Below are 17,492 nucleotides of genomic sequence, written 5' to 3' on the forward strand. Positions count from 1 at the left end.
TCCGTCTCCCTCTCCCTCTCGGTCTCCCTCTCCCTCTCGGTCTCCCTCTCCCTCTCGGTCTCCCTCTCCCTCTCCCTCTCGGTCTCCCTCTCTCTCTCTCGGTCTCCCCATCTCTCTCTCTCGGTCTCCCCCTCTCTCTCTCTCTCTGTCGGTCTCCCTCTCTCTCTCTCTCTGTCGGTCTCCCTCTCTCTCTCTCTCTGTCGGTCTCCCTCTCTCTCTCTCTCTGTCGGTCTCCCTCTCTCTCTCTCTCTGTCGGTCTCCCTCTCTCTCTCTCTCTCTGTCGGTCTCCCTCTCTCTCTCTCTCTCTCGGTCTCCCTCTCTCTCTCTCTCGGTCTCCCTCTCTCTCTCTCGGTCTCCCTCTCTCTCGGTCTCCCCCTCTCTCTCTCTCTCTCTCGGTCTCCCTCTCTCTCTCTCTCTCGGTCTCCCTCTCTCTCTCTCTCTCTCTCTGTCTCCCTCTCTCTCTCTGTCTCCCTCTCTCTCTCTCGGTCTCCCTCTCTCTCTCTCTCTCTCTCGGTCTCTCTCTCTCTCTCTCTCTCTCTCTCTCTCTCTCTCTCTCTCTGTCACTCGGTCTCTCTCTGTGTCACTCGGTCTCTCTCTGTGTCACTCGGTCTCTCTCTCTCTGTGTCACTCGGTCTCCCTCTCTCTCTCTCGCGATGCGTAAAGGGCTACTGTGATATGGGTCAGATTTAGAAGAGTGCAACCTAGATGAAGAGTTGGGTAGCAACATGTTTGTTTATATTACATTTAGATTTCTGCATATTTGTATGGATCGAGGAAACTGTTGGTTGAGAGAATATTCCAAAGCCAAATAGTCCAAGTAAAAAAGCTATCAGAGCAGAGAATCGTCAGGCATCTCTGGACTTCTACAATGAAGGAGTGGAATTTTGTTGCTAGTCGGTTGGGTCAGCGGTATTTTCGTTGACAGGGAGTTCGTCTGAGCATATCTTGTGGCAGTATTGATGGATATCTGGACCATATGCACCTGACCAAATGCAAAAATAATAATAAAATAATTATCAAATGTACCAGAAGGTTATTTGAATAAAAATTATTAACACGAGTCATCTGCTGCGAAGAAGCAACAAACCTGATCAATTGTCGAATGGGAGACGAGTTAAAAGTATGGCGTTTGATAGGTTATTTCCAGCAAAATGTTGCACAGGTCTCAAAGTAAAGTCAATTCAGTAACCCAATATAACGCTTTTGGGGTGTGGTTAAAATGGCAATACCGTCTCAAAGGAGCGTTTAAGATGGCCAGAAATGATTTTATAAGAACAACCCAAAAGGATATCACTGTTGGTTGACGATCCCCCCCCACACACACACACACACACACCGAGAAAGATGAACCTGTCGAATTCCCTTGCGTGCATTTCCCTCCTAAAAATCAACCTTCCATAACCGTCACCGACAATAAAGACATAATTATATTTTTATATATCGATGTGTCGTCATTCTTTTAGACACAGCAGAAACACAACATTACCTGTAAAACATGCACAGGAAAACACTAGGAATGCTGTACAACAGGGCTTGGAACTTAGCAATGTTATTTTTTTATTTATTTATTATTTTTTTTGTCAGCACTTGGGCTTTATTCTAAAACTAGCCTGGGTGCCCAGCGTTGGCCGGATGTTTGGAGATGTGTTGAGCAAAAAAAAAAAAAGAAAAAAGTTGTAGTAGGCAGGCAGTCTTGAGCCTGTGACACGAAGGGGGAAAAGAAACTGGAGGTGTGTGTTGGTTGAGCAAAAAAAAAAAAAAAAAAAAGGAAAATTGCGAGCACAAAAGAAACAAAAACAAATAGTAATAAGCAGGCTCGAACCCGTAACACGCCAATGGAAAAGAAAAAAAAAAGGTGAAAACAAAACAAACGGTCTTACCGATGTGCCTACCGTGGTTGTGACGTCACAGACGGTCGAAATAACGCCTTTTATCCGACGTCGTGGGCGCAAGGGTTGAATGACTTGCAAAAAATGTCAGCAGAAAACCCGACCCTCCCTGTAGAAAACTGCCCAGTTGAGGGTGAAGGAATTAATGTTTTTGGCCAATTTTTCGATATTTGTCGTCCGAAGAATAGAGCTTCAAAAGGATACCGATCTCGTGAAAATTCGTTGCCTCTGTCAAGTTTTTGCGAAACATACAAACATACATACATTCATACATACATTTAAACAGACAGGCGAGATTTACATTGTAGAAGATGTACAAGAGCTAATCTAATCCAACACAAGGCTATTAAATCCGACATCGTAATATGGAACAAGCCCGAAAGAACTGCACTCATTTAATGCCACAGTTCCAAATGACTATGATCTTAACAGAACTGAACGGGGGGGGGGATAACAAATTATCGGACCTAAAAAATGATTTTAGAAACATGGTCTCTGAAAGAAATACACATAATACCTGTTGTGATAGAAACACTTGTCCTAATGAAAAAAAAATTTTCAGAAATACTTGGAAACAATCACTGGAAGACCGAGCCGGCACGAAATTTAGATAGCAGCCATAAAGGGAACATCATCTATCCTTAAAAGAGTCCTCGGATATAAATTCAAAATCGTATTGAAATCAAGTGTTAGCCCCAGGAGGGAGCCTCTTAGTCTCGTAAAACTTACTGAAGTAATAAACAAATAAAATGGCTGTCATTTTTATAATTAGTTTGAGTTATCATATTTTTATGATAAACTGTTGAAAATTAAACAGCGAAAATGTTTTTATTATCTGTTTTCTGTTGTCTTCCATTATTTATCAGCAGATGGTGGCAATTTCAGCACACTTCACTGGCATTAATGAAGGAATTATTGTGTTTTTAGACCGATTTTGATATCAATAGCTAATGTACAAGGATAACATCTATGATTGTAAAATGATTTCCACTAAATTGAAAATGGATTCATCAAGTTGATGAAATGTATCCTTTTTTAGCAGCTGGGCATTATCTGTTTTCAAAGTACAGCTGTGGCAATCAAACACAAAAACAATTCTACTTTATTATGTTTTTAACATTTTCATTGGTCTTAACCATGACAGACCAACGAAAATGCTATTTCCAACTTAAGTTTGAAGTAGCGTTTTCGTTGGTGTGTCATTACTTACGTTTGAAATAGCGTTTTCGTTGGTGTGTCATTACTTACGTTTGAAATAGCGTTTTCGTTGGTTTGTCATTACTTACGTTTGAAATAGCGTTTTCGTTGATGTGTCATGCTTACGTTTGAAATAGCGTTTTCGTTGGTGTATCATACTTACGTTTGAAATAGCGTTTTCGTTGGTCTTATATTAAACTCTTATTGAATGGACGCGTCTTAAGAATATCTGTTAAGTTTAATTTGAAAATTTGAGAAATCGCTTCAAATTGTATCGGCATGTTGGATATTTGATTGTTGAATTTGTTAACAAATGTTTGTTTTATTAATTATCGATTTTGCACCAAATTATTAAAACTTAATTTTCTTTCTGAAATTGGGGGAAAATGCTTTAATCAGCATGCAATCTATGCCTGGTTAAAAAATAACTAAAAATATGAACACAATAACATTGAATTAACAGACTGCGTTAATTTTACAAATACCGACACAAAAATAAATCCCAAATAACATAGTAGTACGCATACAAGGAAAGAACTTGAATACCTACTAGACACTATCCTCGGTATCTAATAGGATTTGTCAGGACAACCTGGTATGAGAATATTTCACTCTAAAATCCTGACTAAATATTCAAAATAACATTGTATTTGAAGCACAAATAAAATCTGAATATGGCTACCTACACTGGCTTATACGCGGATTGGTGTACCTTCTCTAAGTGATGTTACCTCAAGTAACTTCACCAGCCTAGTGAATTCTTGACTTGGAATCTAGTAAGACCAAAAAAATAACAAGATATACTGTAACATATTTAGCTGGTCAAATATTGGAGAGGAAAATTAATATTCCTGACTTCTTCATTAACTCAACACAATGAAATATTTGGGTCTTTAAGCAAAATCAAATCACATAAAGACAACTTTTAAAAAAAAAATCGTTTTTGGCATCCAAAAATAGGCACAAATTTTTCAGATACCTTCAAAGTTCAAACTTTCCGATTAATCGTCCCAATATTAATGGCTACCCCACACTGGCTTTTACAATGAATGTTGCATTTTCTGCAAGTGATGTTGCCTATAGTAACATTAGACTGGGTACTTCACCAGACTAGATGAATTCTTATCCTGGAATTCGGTGACACCAAGACAAATATATACTATAACATATTTAACTGGTTAGATAGTGGAGAGGAAAATTAATATTCCTGACTTTTTTACTAATTTAACGTTTGAAAGGTAAGAGAAATATAATGGAATATTTGAGTCTCTGTGCATCTAATATAGAGATCAAGTGTTTTTTTTTTGTTTTTTTTTACATAGGCATCACCACTTATCAAGGCCCAGGGGCCACTCGGGGATAAGGGTTAAAGAGTGTACAGTAGTTAATTCGACAATATAGTAATTGTCAGTAATGGAAATTTGTTAACTTAAGGGGAACGGCTTATGAAGAACTTGTTTACATTGGACTTGAAGACAACCATATTGTAGTCAGCTGGAAAGCAGGAAAATGAAAGACAGTTCCACGGGCGTGCAGTTCTAACAAAGAAGCTTTGTTCATGAAATCTACGTTTAGGTTTAGGCACAGATAAAGTGGTGGGAATTATTGATAGTGTTTTCAGCTAGACGAATGTTTCTTGTGAAAGTTTGGCAAGGGGGGGACCATAGATTGAAGCTCAGTCGACCACTTGCCATGAAAATAACGATAGAGCAAAGACAAACTTGCTACATCTCTTCTGTGAGATAGAGGTTGCAGGGAAAAGAAAAGGACATCTATGAGGCTACGAAGTCTATTTTGAACTCTATCAAGGCAGGATGAGTCCTTTCTAGCAGCTCCTGCCCAGATGTGACAACAGTACTTCATCCTTGGACGAACTTGGCTCTTATATAGAGAATTGCATGAGCAGTGAGATATCTACTGGATCGATAGAAGGATCCCACCATTTTTCCAGCGGCTTTGGCAACAAATTTGATGTACGTGTTCCATTTAACTTCAATTGAAGTAAAATGAAACAAAAGGGAACATACAAAGTAGCAGACGAGTATATCTGCATAATACTATTCAGACAATTGCTTTGTTATATCACAGCTCTTTGGTGTGGCTAGATATGACAAGTGTTTTTTAATTAGATTGCTACATAAGTTCCTGCCGTTTTTTTTTTAAGTTCAATTTCCACTAACACTAAAATTTTAAAAAATCACAAGAATATACCCATTGTCAAATACATCGGTAAGATGTTAAATTAATTTCATATCAAAAAGCATTTTTGTAATATACATATATGAAAGAAAGAGAAAAGCAAACACTTTAAGCTAGAAATTTAAGATTAACTTCATGTTAAGAACAAGTTTTAAAAATTAAGCCGTTTGTTTCTAAACACTAGACTCGTTAAATATTTAGAAAATGAAAAAGAATCGAAATCTTTAATTTAGAACAGAATTGGTAATTATGAATTCGTCTCATAACTTATATATATATATATATATATATATGAGAGAAACGCAAGTACTTTAAGCTTGAAATTTAAGATTAACTTTATGTTAAGAACACTTCAAATTATTCCAAAGATCAGAACGAGTATTTTAATGGTAGATGCTCTGACGAACTACAAGCCCTTGTATCCCCTCGACGTAAATACCCCCAACAGACCCGACAAGCAGCAAAATCCCACCTCTACACAATAGAAGTTCCCAGATGCCAGAAAACCTTCTACTCAAATAGTTTCTTCCCCAGAACTGATAGACTTTGGAATTGACTTCGGGTTCCTGTTTCCCCAACTGTACTGACATGCAGAAGTTAAAGTGTAATGTAAACAGTCATCTTGCTGCTAAACTTCCAACATAGTGTCTCTGCAATTATGTCCAAGATAATAGTCCCCTACATCAAAGTGGTACTGTGCTGTAAGAAATTCTGCAGAAATAAGCAAGCTTTTTATTGGGCGGTTTCTCCACCCACAGATTTATTTTAACCAATCAAATTGCATGTTATACCTAACTGCCGAGAATGTTCTTGGCACCAATATTCCCCTTTTCAGACCAGAATCCAGAAAGATGCAGAGTTGGACATATGTGGATTTCTCACTAGAAGTGAGGCAGCGAAAAATACTTTGTTGCTTTGAGACGCTTTAATGCCTAAACGTGAAGCAATTATCATTGCAATTACCAATGCCCTTAAGTATGGCGAATTATATTTGCACGCTTGTGCTACAATTCGATGTCTGTCAAGACGAAATTAAGGTCTACAGTTTGACCTGCTTGTCCGCTATTGGACTGACTCGAAGGACACCTCATGGATGCCTAGCTAGCAGTATCCATCTTGAAAGTCACCTCAACTCTCCAACCTGTGCATTTTTCGTCAGCTGGGAATTCTACCCAGCCTTTATCGAAGACTAACTATTATTCCCTTCGGGGACATTACCAGCCCATAGTGGCAGATAGCTGAAGATGATGCATCTTTTGCAACCTGAACCTTTTTTACTTTAATAAAATTTACGTTGAAGTCTTAAGGTGAGCTTGTAATTTCTCTTTGGTTTTCTTCCATTCTGCCGAGGACAAAAACCTTGTGAGACAAATCTCACAGTGCCTTGTTTGGGGTGAAAATGCAATTAAAAAAAAATAATAATAAAAAGATGTCATTAATATTTCCATCAAATCTGGTTCTGGCTTCTCGTTTCTGTTTTCAGTCTCCATCACAACCACCACCACCACCTATTTAGTTATAAGATACTGACAATATTTTACAACCAAATTTTGATACTCATGATCTTCTTTCTCTTTAATTTCTAGGATGGTGGAGTTGGTAAGAGCAGCATGATCTTCCGAGTCACTTTGGAGCATTTTACAGGTTCCATAGATGCAAATGTTGGGTGAGTGCTGCTTTTGCTTTTTTTTTTATTTCTTCATAATTATATGCAGTTAAAGACGTGTTAAACTATGTACTAAGTTTAGGATTGTGTGACGTGTTTAAATAGTGATTTTTTTTTATGCAGGTATTTATTTAAAAACTCTAACCTATGATACCAGTGTTCTTGTCAACTATCAAAATTGTACCAAAGGACCATACAAGCTGGTTTGTGATACTTAATCAAATAAAAAAATATTTTATTAAAGCTATTTTGCAAACTTAGAAAGTTTAAGATACCATATCTGAATAACAGTGAGCCTTTTGCAGTTAGTTCCCTTGATCATGACGTTTTCATTTACTTCCTTCTGACAACTTTAGTCTGTATGAAAATTGTGTCCATGTTTTTTTGTTAATGTTACTTTGATAAATATATTTAAAATAATTTTTAATTAATAATGAAAAAACAGTAAAAAGAATTTCACTTTAAGCATAACTGTATCTTTGATTATTTTTCTCTAGATCAGACCATATGCCTCAACTCGAGGTGACAGACATGTAATAAAATAGATAAGAATTTATTTATTTATTTATTTTTATTTTTTTTTTTTTTTTCAAGTGCTCATTCAATCCACCCCCCTTCTTTTCTACAGTTTGCATTCAGTTTTGTTATGTTTCCATTTCATTCGCCAAATCTGGTGCTATCAGATCAGGCTGTCTGAAGATACTGGTTTCCTAACCTAAAATGCACCAAATATTGATGCTATTTATTTTCATTCTTTTTGCAAATTTCAATCATATTTTGGAAAGTCAAAAAAAAAAAAAAAAAAAAAAAAAAACAACACATTTTCTCTACAAAACAGCTAAATTAAACACCATGAATAAATATCTCTGCTATTATATAAAAGGAACTCCTAAACGGCTGAGCCGATTTTTTAAAGTTTCACATAAATATATTTTATATGCCTGGCAGTGTTCTTAGATAGGGGTTGTATTGGAATGTCTTCAATAAGAATCGATAATCGGAAAAGTCTGAAAGAAGAAACCAGTGAGTTTGACTAAAATTAATGCCCTATACAGCCTGACATCACAAGTGCATTTGAGAAGTTTTATTACAACACAAGCGGAAAGGCCCAGCATATAAAATCAACATTATGTTCTTTGATATGACAGGGGTGCGTTCGAAATGAATTTTTTTGTTTAGAGCACAATTGAATCATGATACTTTTGCATTTTAAACTTTAATTCAAACCATTATATATAAAAATAATTTTATAAAAACAGGTTCTCTACAGTGCAATGTAAACTGCAATGTATTGTAGACTCTAACTCTAGGGAGGCATGTGTAGCTCCCTCCTTGGTACAACGTGGTGGGTTCTCAACTAGAGCAGGCAATCAATTGATTTGATTGAAAAATGGGCGATTTCACCGATTTCGATGACAATAAAAAATATGGTAGTGTGAAACATTCGTTGATTTTCATTAAATTCAGAGTCTCCCTGCTTGTTTGAAGACATAAAGAACTTGAAGCAGAGTAACGTTTTTTTTTTTTTTTTTTTTTTTTAATTACTTGATTCAGAATTAAATGGCTCGAAAATATATGCTGTAAAACAAAACTAAACATCATAAATAAATATTCGAAGATATAAAGAACTTGAAGCATAAAAACTTTATTTTCAAAATTACTGGTTTGGTTTGGCTTTGTTTTACGGCATACCAACCCTTTCCGGGTTATCTAATGCCGAATCTGGTGATTTTGGAGAACAAATTTTTAATAGAGTATATTTGTTTTTTAGGTCGTATTCTATTTAACCCATAGTTGGGACCCTAACAGGTACTACCACTCCGGGTCAGAGTGGACCTGGGAGCAATAGCAATTAAAGGGAGGCTCCACACTCCCTAAGGCCTGCAAGCTGGGGCCTCACCATCGGATATAGTTTTAGGTCATATCCAGGACCTCAATTTTTCTGGATTCTGCATTAAATAACCCAAAAAGAGTTGATGTGCTGTAAAACAAAACCAATCATTTCAGTTGCGACAATTAGACATAAAAATTCAAAATTGCAATAAGAAAAAAAAAAACCCCTGATAAATAAAAATTAACCCCACACCCAAATAAACTGATTCCAAAAATAGACAAAAATTCTCAATCACCGAAATAAAAAAAATAGTACAATCTAAACAAGTTTTTCAAGATGCGGGGGGGGGGGGAATATCACTGAAAACATTAACTCAACACCTAAACAAATCCTAAAAACAAAGACTGTTTTATGCCATGTAAAAATAATACTTCGCGAAAGGGGAAAGACAAAGCTAAAAGATTTTTTTTTTTTTTTTTTTTTTTTTTTTTACGAAGTCTATCAAGAAGGGCTGCAATTTAATGTCATAGCCTGTAATTTAGTCTCGTCTCTTCTCCACTCCACCCTCCCAAAAAACAAAAATTACATATACACGCCATATTTGTGAAAACTGTTCTGGATAGTTTCACAAAAACAAAAAACAAAAAAATCTTAACATTTACAACTACCGACTATGACACGAAAATCTTATCCGTGAATGAGTAATATCACCGGAGGAAAAGTGTATGAAAGAAAGAAAAAAAGTTTTTGTCTTCTCTCGGCTAATGGCCCCTAACTCTAACCCCAGAGACAGACAATTATCTGATCACAGATGATGAGACAATTAAGAGAAACATTTTAAACAGTTCAAACCCAAAGAGGGCTTACACATTTATAAGATTCAAGAGTCCAAAGCTGAGATTTATGTCACCGACAAATAGATTTGGTAGGTTCTTGTCTAGAATTTCCCCTATATTCAAAATTAAAAAAAAAAATCTGTATGATGTTGTACGTAACGAAAATGTTATTCCAAAAATCATGTAATTGATAAAGTATTATTTTTAGCTATAAAATAAAATTTCATGACTAAGCAAAAAGGAACTCACATCGCCATCTTGAAGAAACAAGGGCAGTTAACTCCATGATAAAACTTTTTAGATCAACCTTGTAATGTCTACGATTTCCAATTAATCACTCAAAATTATTTAAAAATTATTTTCTTTATGAAAGTAAAACTACTTGAGCAATTTACGTGATTTGGGGAAAATGATAATTACGTACATAAAAGATTTTTCTTTTTTTTTTTCTTTTTTTAATATGGACGAATTGTGGCAATCACCATCTGGCATTTAGTCACTTCTTCCTAAAATCCAGATCATTCAATTTAATTTAAAATTCATTGTATTGGATGGGAATTGGAAATTTTAGTAAATTTCTAAGGTAATAGAATTAAAGATGTAAATAGTGATGTGTATTTGTGATAAGACGATTCTAATATTTAGTGGTATCAAAATCATCTCCCCAAACATGCGCTTGTGAATTTGATATTCTCTGCAAAAAACAAAACTTCTTCTTTTGGAAGTGGAAGTCGGCTTAACCCGTTCTGGATTAATGCTGCACAAAATATAGAAATACGGTAAGGCAAATTAAATGTTTCCACTTTTGAAGCGTATGGTATGTTTCACACGTTGAGCGTCCGAATTTCTTTTTAAAAAAAAAATGAACTAGTGTTTGCAGTTATATATATATATATATATATATATATAATGAGAAAATGAACCATAATCGAATGTTAAAAAATAATACATAAGTCGATTAAAAAAAAAAAAAAATCACGAAGTGTAATACAACTCAAGAAAAAAGTGAACAATATTCGGAATGTTATAAAATAAATAAGTCGATTAAGGAAAAAGAAAAAATCACGAAATGCAAAAAGAACGAAACCCAAAGCGCTTTTCATACAGACGGACCTTTTCAAGGATATATATCTGTAAAGAATAGAAATTTTTTTTTTTTTTTTTTTTTGTAGAATTGTAAAAAATGAAGAAAAAAAAAAGAACCTTAGATGAAATGTGTCCCGTGAAATAGTTCCAACTGCTAACGAAGGTTTCTCTGCTTACACGGACGACGTTACACACAGAAACAGCTATCCGTTGCACTTGACCAGTATTGACTACTTCAAATTGTTCTAGAATCAAAGAAAAAATATGAAAAAAATATATCAAATTTATCCGGAACACTATGTACCCTTATGCTTTTGAGTTTTTTTTTTTTTTTTTTTTTTTTTAGATGAGAATTGATTATCTCTATTTTAATTTTTCGGACTACTATTCACATCTTGAGTGTTATTCTGTTTCCCCAAGTTCAACAAGGTACACCTGAAGATGATCGGAATACTGTGCTCAAGATGAGCACAAGTAACAGTAACCAAAACGTTGAGAGAATGACACTCAAGATGAGTACAATAGTCAAAATGATATGTACACTTGTTTCAATCTTAAAAAAAGTCGGAAGAATGCATAAAGCCATGACCTACTTTCAGCATCAAATTCTGATGTAATTTTGAACATAGGCTGCCACTTCAATATTTCCTCCATTATTTAAGAGATTATGAGAGACGTTTCCTTTTTCAGTTTATTTTAGCTTAATAGTATTGAATCATTGTGGTACACATCTGGTTATATGACCAAGTGAATGCTGACATTGCGTCTAACTCTGATGCGTTTCCTCGCTTGAAATGGTCTACTTTATAATGATAAATAGACAACTCTTTTATTTGATAAATATATTTGGCAATCTTGATAAACGTAGGTTGAATGTTGAAACATCAATAACATGGATGCCAAAAGGAGTGACATCACTTGGTAAATGCAAAATGTGACATCCGGATACACGAAACAAAATACGTTTTAAGTTTTTGATGCAAAAGGCACAAAAAAAAGTCGTTTTCTTATTTCACAATTAGTTACAAATTACATTGAAAGAAATTAACTTAAAATCAAAATTTGAGTTTTGACTAATAATTGCACAAAAATTATAACTTAAATGATGATGAATTATTTCACCTAAATTTTCATTTAAATTAGCACTTGATATATATCTGCTGAGAGTAGCTCCATATGAGTATTTTGGGTTTGTTTGTTTTTTTTTTTCTTTTTAGAAAAAAAAAAAAAAGTTGTATTTTTTTTTTAAATTGTTTCATTAAGAGATTCATTCATTTGTTTAATAAGAGTATTTTTTAAATATACGAGCTGTCTTCAATAAGTTTCCAGGCTTTTTTCGTATGGGCACTTTTACTGATAGTACACACATGAAACTCTAGCCCCCTTCGAAGAATTCTCTTCCATCTGAAATGCACTTGTACCATTCCAAAAACTTCTGGAAACCCCTATGGAGTTCCTCTTGCGTGAGCGTGTCAATGGTCCTCGTCACAACCTCTTTCATCTCCTCAATTTTCTCATAATGACAGACTCTAAGGTTTTCCTTGAGCTTAGGGAATAACCAAAAGTCACAGGGAGCAAGGTCTGGACTATAGGGAGGGTGAGGAACTGTCTTGATGCCCATCTTGGTCAATTAGTCTGTGACAAGGATGGACTCGTGCATTGTCCTGGTGGAAATGCCACTGACCCGATTTAGAGAGTGACGGAATCTCTTCCTGAACTCCCTTAAACATAGTATTTCTTGTTGACTGTCCAGTGTGGAAACTCTGTGCATGTAGATCATGCCCGTGCTGTTAAAAAAGGATCATAAGTTTCTGGGTGGATTTGCTGTCGGATCTTCTTGGATCTGGGAGAGCTAGCATGCTTCCACTGGGAACTCTAGCAGGTCAGCAGAGCATGAAGAACTGAAAGATCTGAATTGATCCGCTCGACCATCTCTCTGCTGTCATGACGACGTCTTTCTTTCTCATGTCTGAGCATCCTTGAGACAAACTTCATGCAAATCTTCTACATCTTCAATTCCTCACGAATAATTGAACGTACAGTTCCCACACTGACATCAAACTTGGCACTTATTGTCTTTATAGATGCACAATGGTCCTTATCCATGAAATTCTTTATTTGTCGAATCAACTTTGGTGTTCTGACTTCCTTACTCCTCCCAAACGTATCATCATCCCTCACACACTACCTGCTTTCCTTGAATCTCTTATGCCACTCAAAAACTGATGCTTGATTCATGCAAGATGGTCCAAAAGCAGTCTGAAGCAAAGTTTAAAACAAAATTTTATTGCATATCATTCTAAAGTGTCCTCATGTCCCAATTGCGTTTTTAAAATTCACCAGCTGTGACAATCACGCTTTAGTAGCTGTTCATTTTAACCTGAAATCATAAAAATTGGTCATAAGATGTATAGCAATAACATACTGAATTTTCAAGAGTACAACAACTTTAAATGTCTGTAAAAAAGTCTAGAAACTTATTGAAGGCACCCCGTATATTAAAAAGCAGGGGAATAACTCCGTTTTAATAAGAAATTCATAAGTAATTCTATTTTTTTTTCTAAATAAATTTTAACCTTAAAAAAAAACCTACAATAAAAGAGGGAATTGTGACTACTTTTTTAATGTAACAATGTTTATAAAATGCAACAACTATTAAAACGTGAGTAAACTCTTGAAACTTATTTCGTTTCATGTATCTGAATATCACATTTTGCATTTGCCAAGTGACATCACCTTTTGGCAATTATGTTATCACTGTTCCGACATTCAATCTACTATTGTCAAAATTACTGTTTTTTTTATTAAACTGCCATTCCACATATGAATTCATACGACTACTTTTGTACCCAACCAAAATTCCTCCCGTTCTGCAAATCTTAACCTTTATGTGATCTCGATTCCATAGCACCATTTTTATGAATGAATCTTCAAATTTCATGTGAGTTCTTCTGTAAATACCTGATTCTTGAAGCTTCTGTAGCCATTGTTTTTGTTAATCTGTTAATAGCACAAGATAAACTGAACTTTGGCACCCTTGCAAGTATAATAATCTTTAATGCAACAAATGGCTTTTTTTAATGTCTGCAAGTGGCTATTACAATAATTATTAGTAATATGATCATCTCGGGTCAAATGGTATGATCAGCTTTGAAAAGTTTGCCAGTCATAGTTGTGGCATTCATCCTAGATCAGTTGGGTTGGCTCTTTCCAACAAGTTGACCACATCCAGAACATGCACTGACCAGGCACAGTGGTTCAAGGTTGCTTCCATTATGAGTGTAAGCCATTCACAATTTCAGCGACAGACCCTGAAAAGCTGAGGGTCCAGAATCAGTTCAGCATCCTATTTCATTGTCCTGAGCAAGATTTTGAGTCGGTTGCTACAATGTTTCTTCCAGCCTGATGGCGATGCTGGATCAATGATTTCACAGATGGACCAATCTGGGTTGGGTAGATATAATTTTTCAATTTTTTTAGATTCAGGAATTATTTCTCAAATTAAAAAGAAATTCTAAAGAACAATAATCAAACCTTTTCTCTGATAGATTCATAAAAGTCATCATTGATAGGCAGAGTTCTGAAGAACATGGTAACAATGATGGTGTGCCTCAGGGATTTATTTTGGGCCCAACCCTCTTCCTGATCTTCATAAATGATCTTCCAAATCACATTCTAGATTCATTTGGCATTTATGCAGATGATGACACAGCTGCTAATAATCACTGGAAAAGGGTTACAAAAGATTTGTAAGAGTCCTATACACAATCTGTTCAATCTAGAGTAGCTGAGCAGAGGCGTGGTTATAATAATGAACAGAATTCTGAACAGATGTAGGACCTCTATTACTACCATCATCAACGAACCAGAGGTAATTTCCTCAGCATCTGATCAAGCCAAACTTTTTGCTAAGAACATTGCATCAAATTCAACTTTTTGCAATCAGGGCAGCTGACTTCCTGAATTTTCCCTCACGACTGTAAACATTCTGAGCAACGTACATATATTTGCCTGGAATGTTACTAACTTGTCAAGAACCTTGATGCCAGCAAGGTAATTGCTCCTAACAACATAGCAATTATAGTGCTTAACATGTAACCTGAAATAGCTCTTATTCTTATAAAGTTGTTCAAATGTTGCTTCAAGAAATGCTTTGCATTACCATTTAAAAACACTGAAGAGCAGTCTCGGTACAAAGCAATCGGTTTCCTGAGTAAGTTGTTTGAATCTGTGATAACTCGAAGTTGTCAACCATTCCAGCAAAAACTGATCTACTCAGTGACAAGCAATATGGATTCCGTCCTGCAAGATCAACAGCTGAAGTGTTGACTATTATATTGCATAGAATCGTTGAATCTATTGAAGGAGGCTTCATTTCTAGAGTAATAGCTCTTGACATACCAACAGCCTTTTGCAGTATTGTACATTGTTGACGAGGCAATTTAAAAAATGAAAATTGTTTTTTTTTAAAATAAAATGTCAAGAGTGAAAGAACTTCCACTCCACTGCAAGAGGCAGCATTTCTTCTATTGCATTAAGAAGTACAAGGGTTATTCTATCACTAACGCCGGTGCCATTTTTTTTTTTTTTTTTAATTTTAAGGTGTAGGTTGTATGCTCCTATATGATCGCCAATAAAAAAAATTTAAAGAAAAGGGGATTTCTTTTTGTATTTGCATTAATCTGACACTGGTTTTCATCTTGAATGTTATCTGCACAACATTTTGGTCGCTTTAACCTCCGACCTTCTTTGGGTGTACAAGTCACCATGTTTGCCAAAGAAGAAAAAGGGCGGAGGTTAGATTGATTGAAAAAAGCAGATAACACTTAAGATGAAAACAATTGCCTGATTAGTCCAAATAATACAAAAAAAATAATACCTCATCTCAAAATTCAAAACTAAAAAAAAAAATTTTGTACAAAAGCGGTTCTGAATTTAAAAAAGAAAAAAATATTTTTTAGCCAATGAGAAAAACCAAAAAAATACTAATTAAAAAAAAAAAAAAAAAAGTAACAATTTAAATATCTGGCACCAAACCACTGACTGCCTTTTCACACCTATATAAGAAATTGACATATCTTCTCTTCAATCTAGTATTTAGTAACTCATCACGAAAGCATAGGTCCTGGATATGACCTTAAACTATATCCGGTGGTGAGGCCCCAGCTTTAGGGCTTTGGAGAGTGTGGAGCCACCCTTTGTCATTACTCTCAGATCCACTCTGACCCAGAGTGGTAGTACCTGGTAGGGTCCCAACTATGGGTTAAATAGAAACCGGCTTGAAAACAACAAATATATTCTATTAAAAAAATTTTCTTCAAAATCTTTGGATTCGGCATAAATAACCTGAAAAGGGTTGATATGCTGTAAAACCAACCAACCAAGCAATGGTAGCACACAACAATTTTTAGCAGTTTAAACAACACGCACACTTTGTGTCAAATTAGCACTACTTGCAATGACTTGTGGGAGAAAATTTCGTAGTCACACAATTAGCAGGAACCTGCCATTTACTGGGATTATTTTAACTGAAATATTTTAAACTGAACTCTATACCAACCTTTAAATCCTCTATACGTTTTTATCTTCTGATGCTTGTGAATAAATGTAGGTTTTAATTGGTTTAACGATTTCTCTATGCTCTTTGCTATAGACATGAACAATGTTAAACTAGACATTTATCAAACTGGTCCCTATGGGGAATGAGTTATAAAAGAGTTATAAAATGAAAAAAAATTAATTCTAGGCAGAAACGTTATATATATATATATATATATATATATATATATATATGTCTTTTTTTATTTTTTATTTTTTTATAAAAAGCAAACTCCCCATAATCTCGGAAGAAAGGCATCTCGGTAATTACGTCAGTTTGATTGCCAAGTGTGCATGACTAGCAGTGTCAGAAATTTCGTGAAAATAGTGAATAATTCCACCCCATCTTTCCAAGCTTATAACTCCTCGAAAAATGTAATTCAAGCCCTAATTTTTTTTTTCAATTAAAGGAGTAAGGACCAAGGTTTTATTTAAAAAAAAAACAAAACAAAACAATGTGTTTTTTTTTTTTTTAAAAAGGTTTTAAACTTCGGACTTTACAGGTAAATTTCTAAAAAACTGATTTTTTTTTTTGTTTTAAATTTGAATATATTATTTATTGACCTTTTCTCTTCAATTTGTGATATATAAACCTATTAAACATAAATTAATTATTTACTTTTTAATAGACATTTCAAAATGAGAGGCGTAAATTATTCGACCCCCTATCTTTCTAAGCTTATAACTCCTCGAAAAATGTAATTCAAGCCCTAATTTTTTTTTCAATTAAAGGAGCAAGGGCCAAGGTTTCATTAAAAAAAAAAAAAAAAGACAAAAAGAAAAAATGTGTTCTTATAAAATAAGGTTTTAAACTTCGGACTTTACAGGTAAATTTCTAAAAAACTGATTTTTTTTTTTGTTTTAAATTTGAATATATTATTTATTGACCTTTTCTCTTCAATTTGTGATATATAAACCTATTAAACATAAATTAATTATTTACTTTTTAATAGACATTTCAAAATGGGGGGGGCGTGAAAATGGGGGGGCGTGAAAATGGGGGGGCGTGAATTTAAAAAAAACGTTTGTCTAAAATATTATATTCGGTTTATTGGAAAGAACATAAAATTTCACATTGACCCTGAAAATATCGTAAAAATAGAATCAATAGAAAAATTTTGATAGATTTTTAAAATTTAAAAATTTAAAAATATTGAGTTTAAAAATTGAAAAATATTGAGTTCGGA

General features: G+C 34.6%; 1 protein-coding gene across 1 annotated transcript in view; it reads left to right on the plus strand.

Annotated features, from left to right (window-relative positions):
- The window catches only part of LOC145293952 (ras-related protein Rab-5A-like), a 166,997-nt gene that overhangs the window by 123,616 nt on the left and 25,889 nt on the right, over positions 1 to 17,492 (plus strand). Inside the window, exon 2 of the mRNA XM_080140818.1 lies at positions 6,872 to 6,951. Coding sequence (XP_079996944.1) covers positions 6,872 to 6,951 — 80 coding nt within the window. The remainder of the gene's footprint in view (positions 1 to 6,871; positions 6,952 to 17,492) is intronic.

This window comes from Euprymna scolopes, chromosome 15, assembly GCF_053919585.1.
Source record: "Euprymna scolopes isolate OS-2025 chromosome 15, ASM5391958v1, whole genome shotgun sequence".
In the NCBI taxonomy this organism is placed as follows: Eukaryota; Metazoa; Mollusca; class Cephalopoda; order Sepiida; family Sepiolidae; genus Euprymna; species Euprymna scolopes.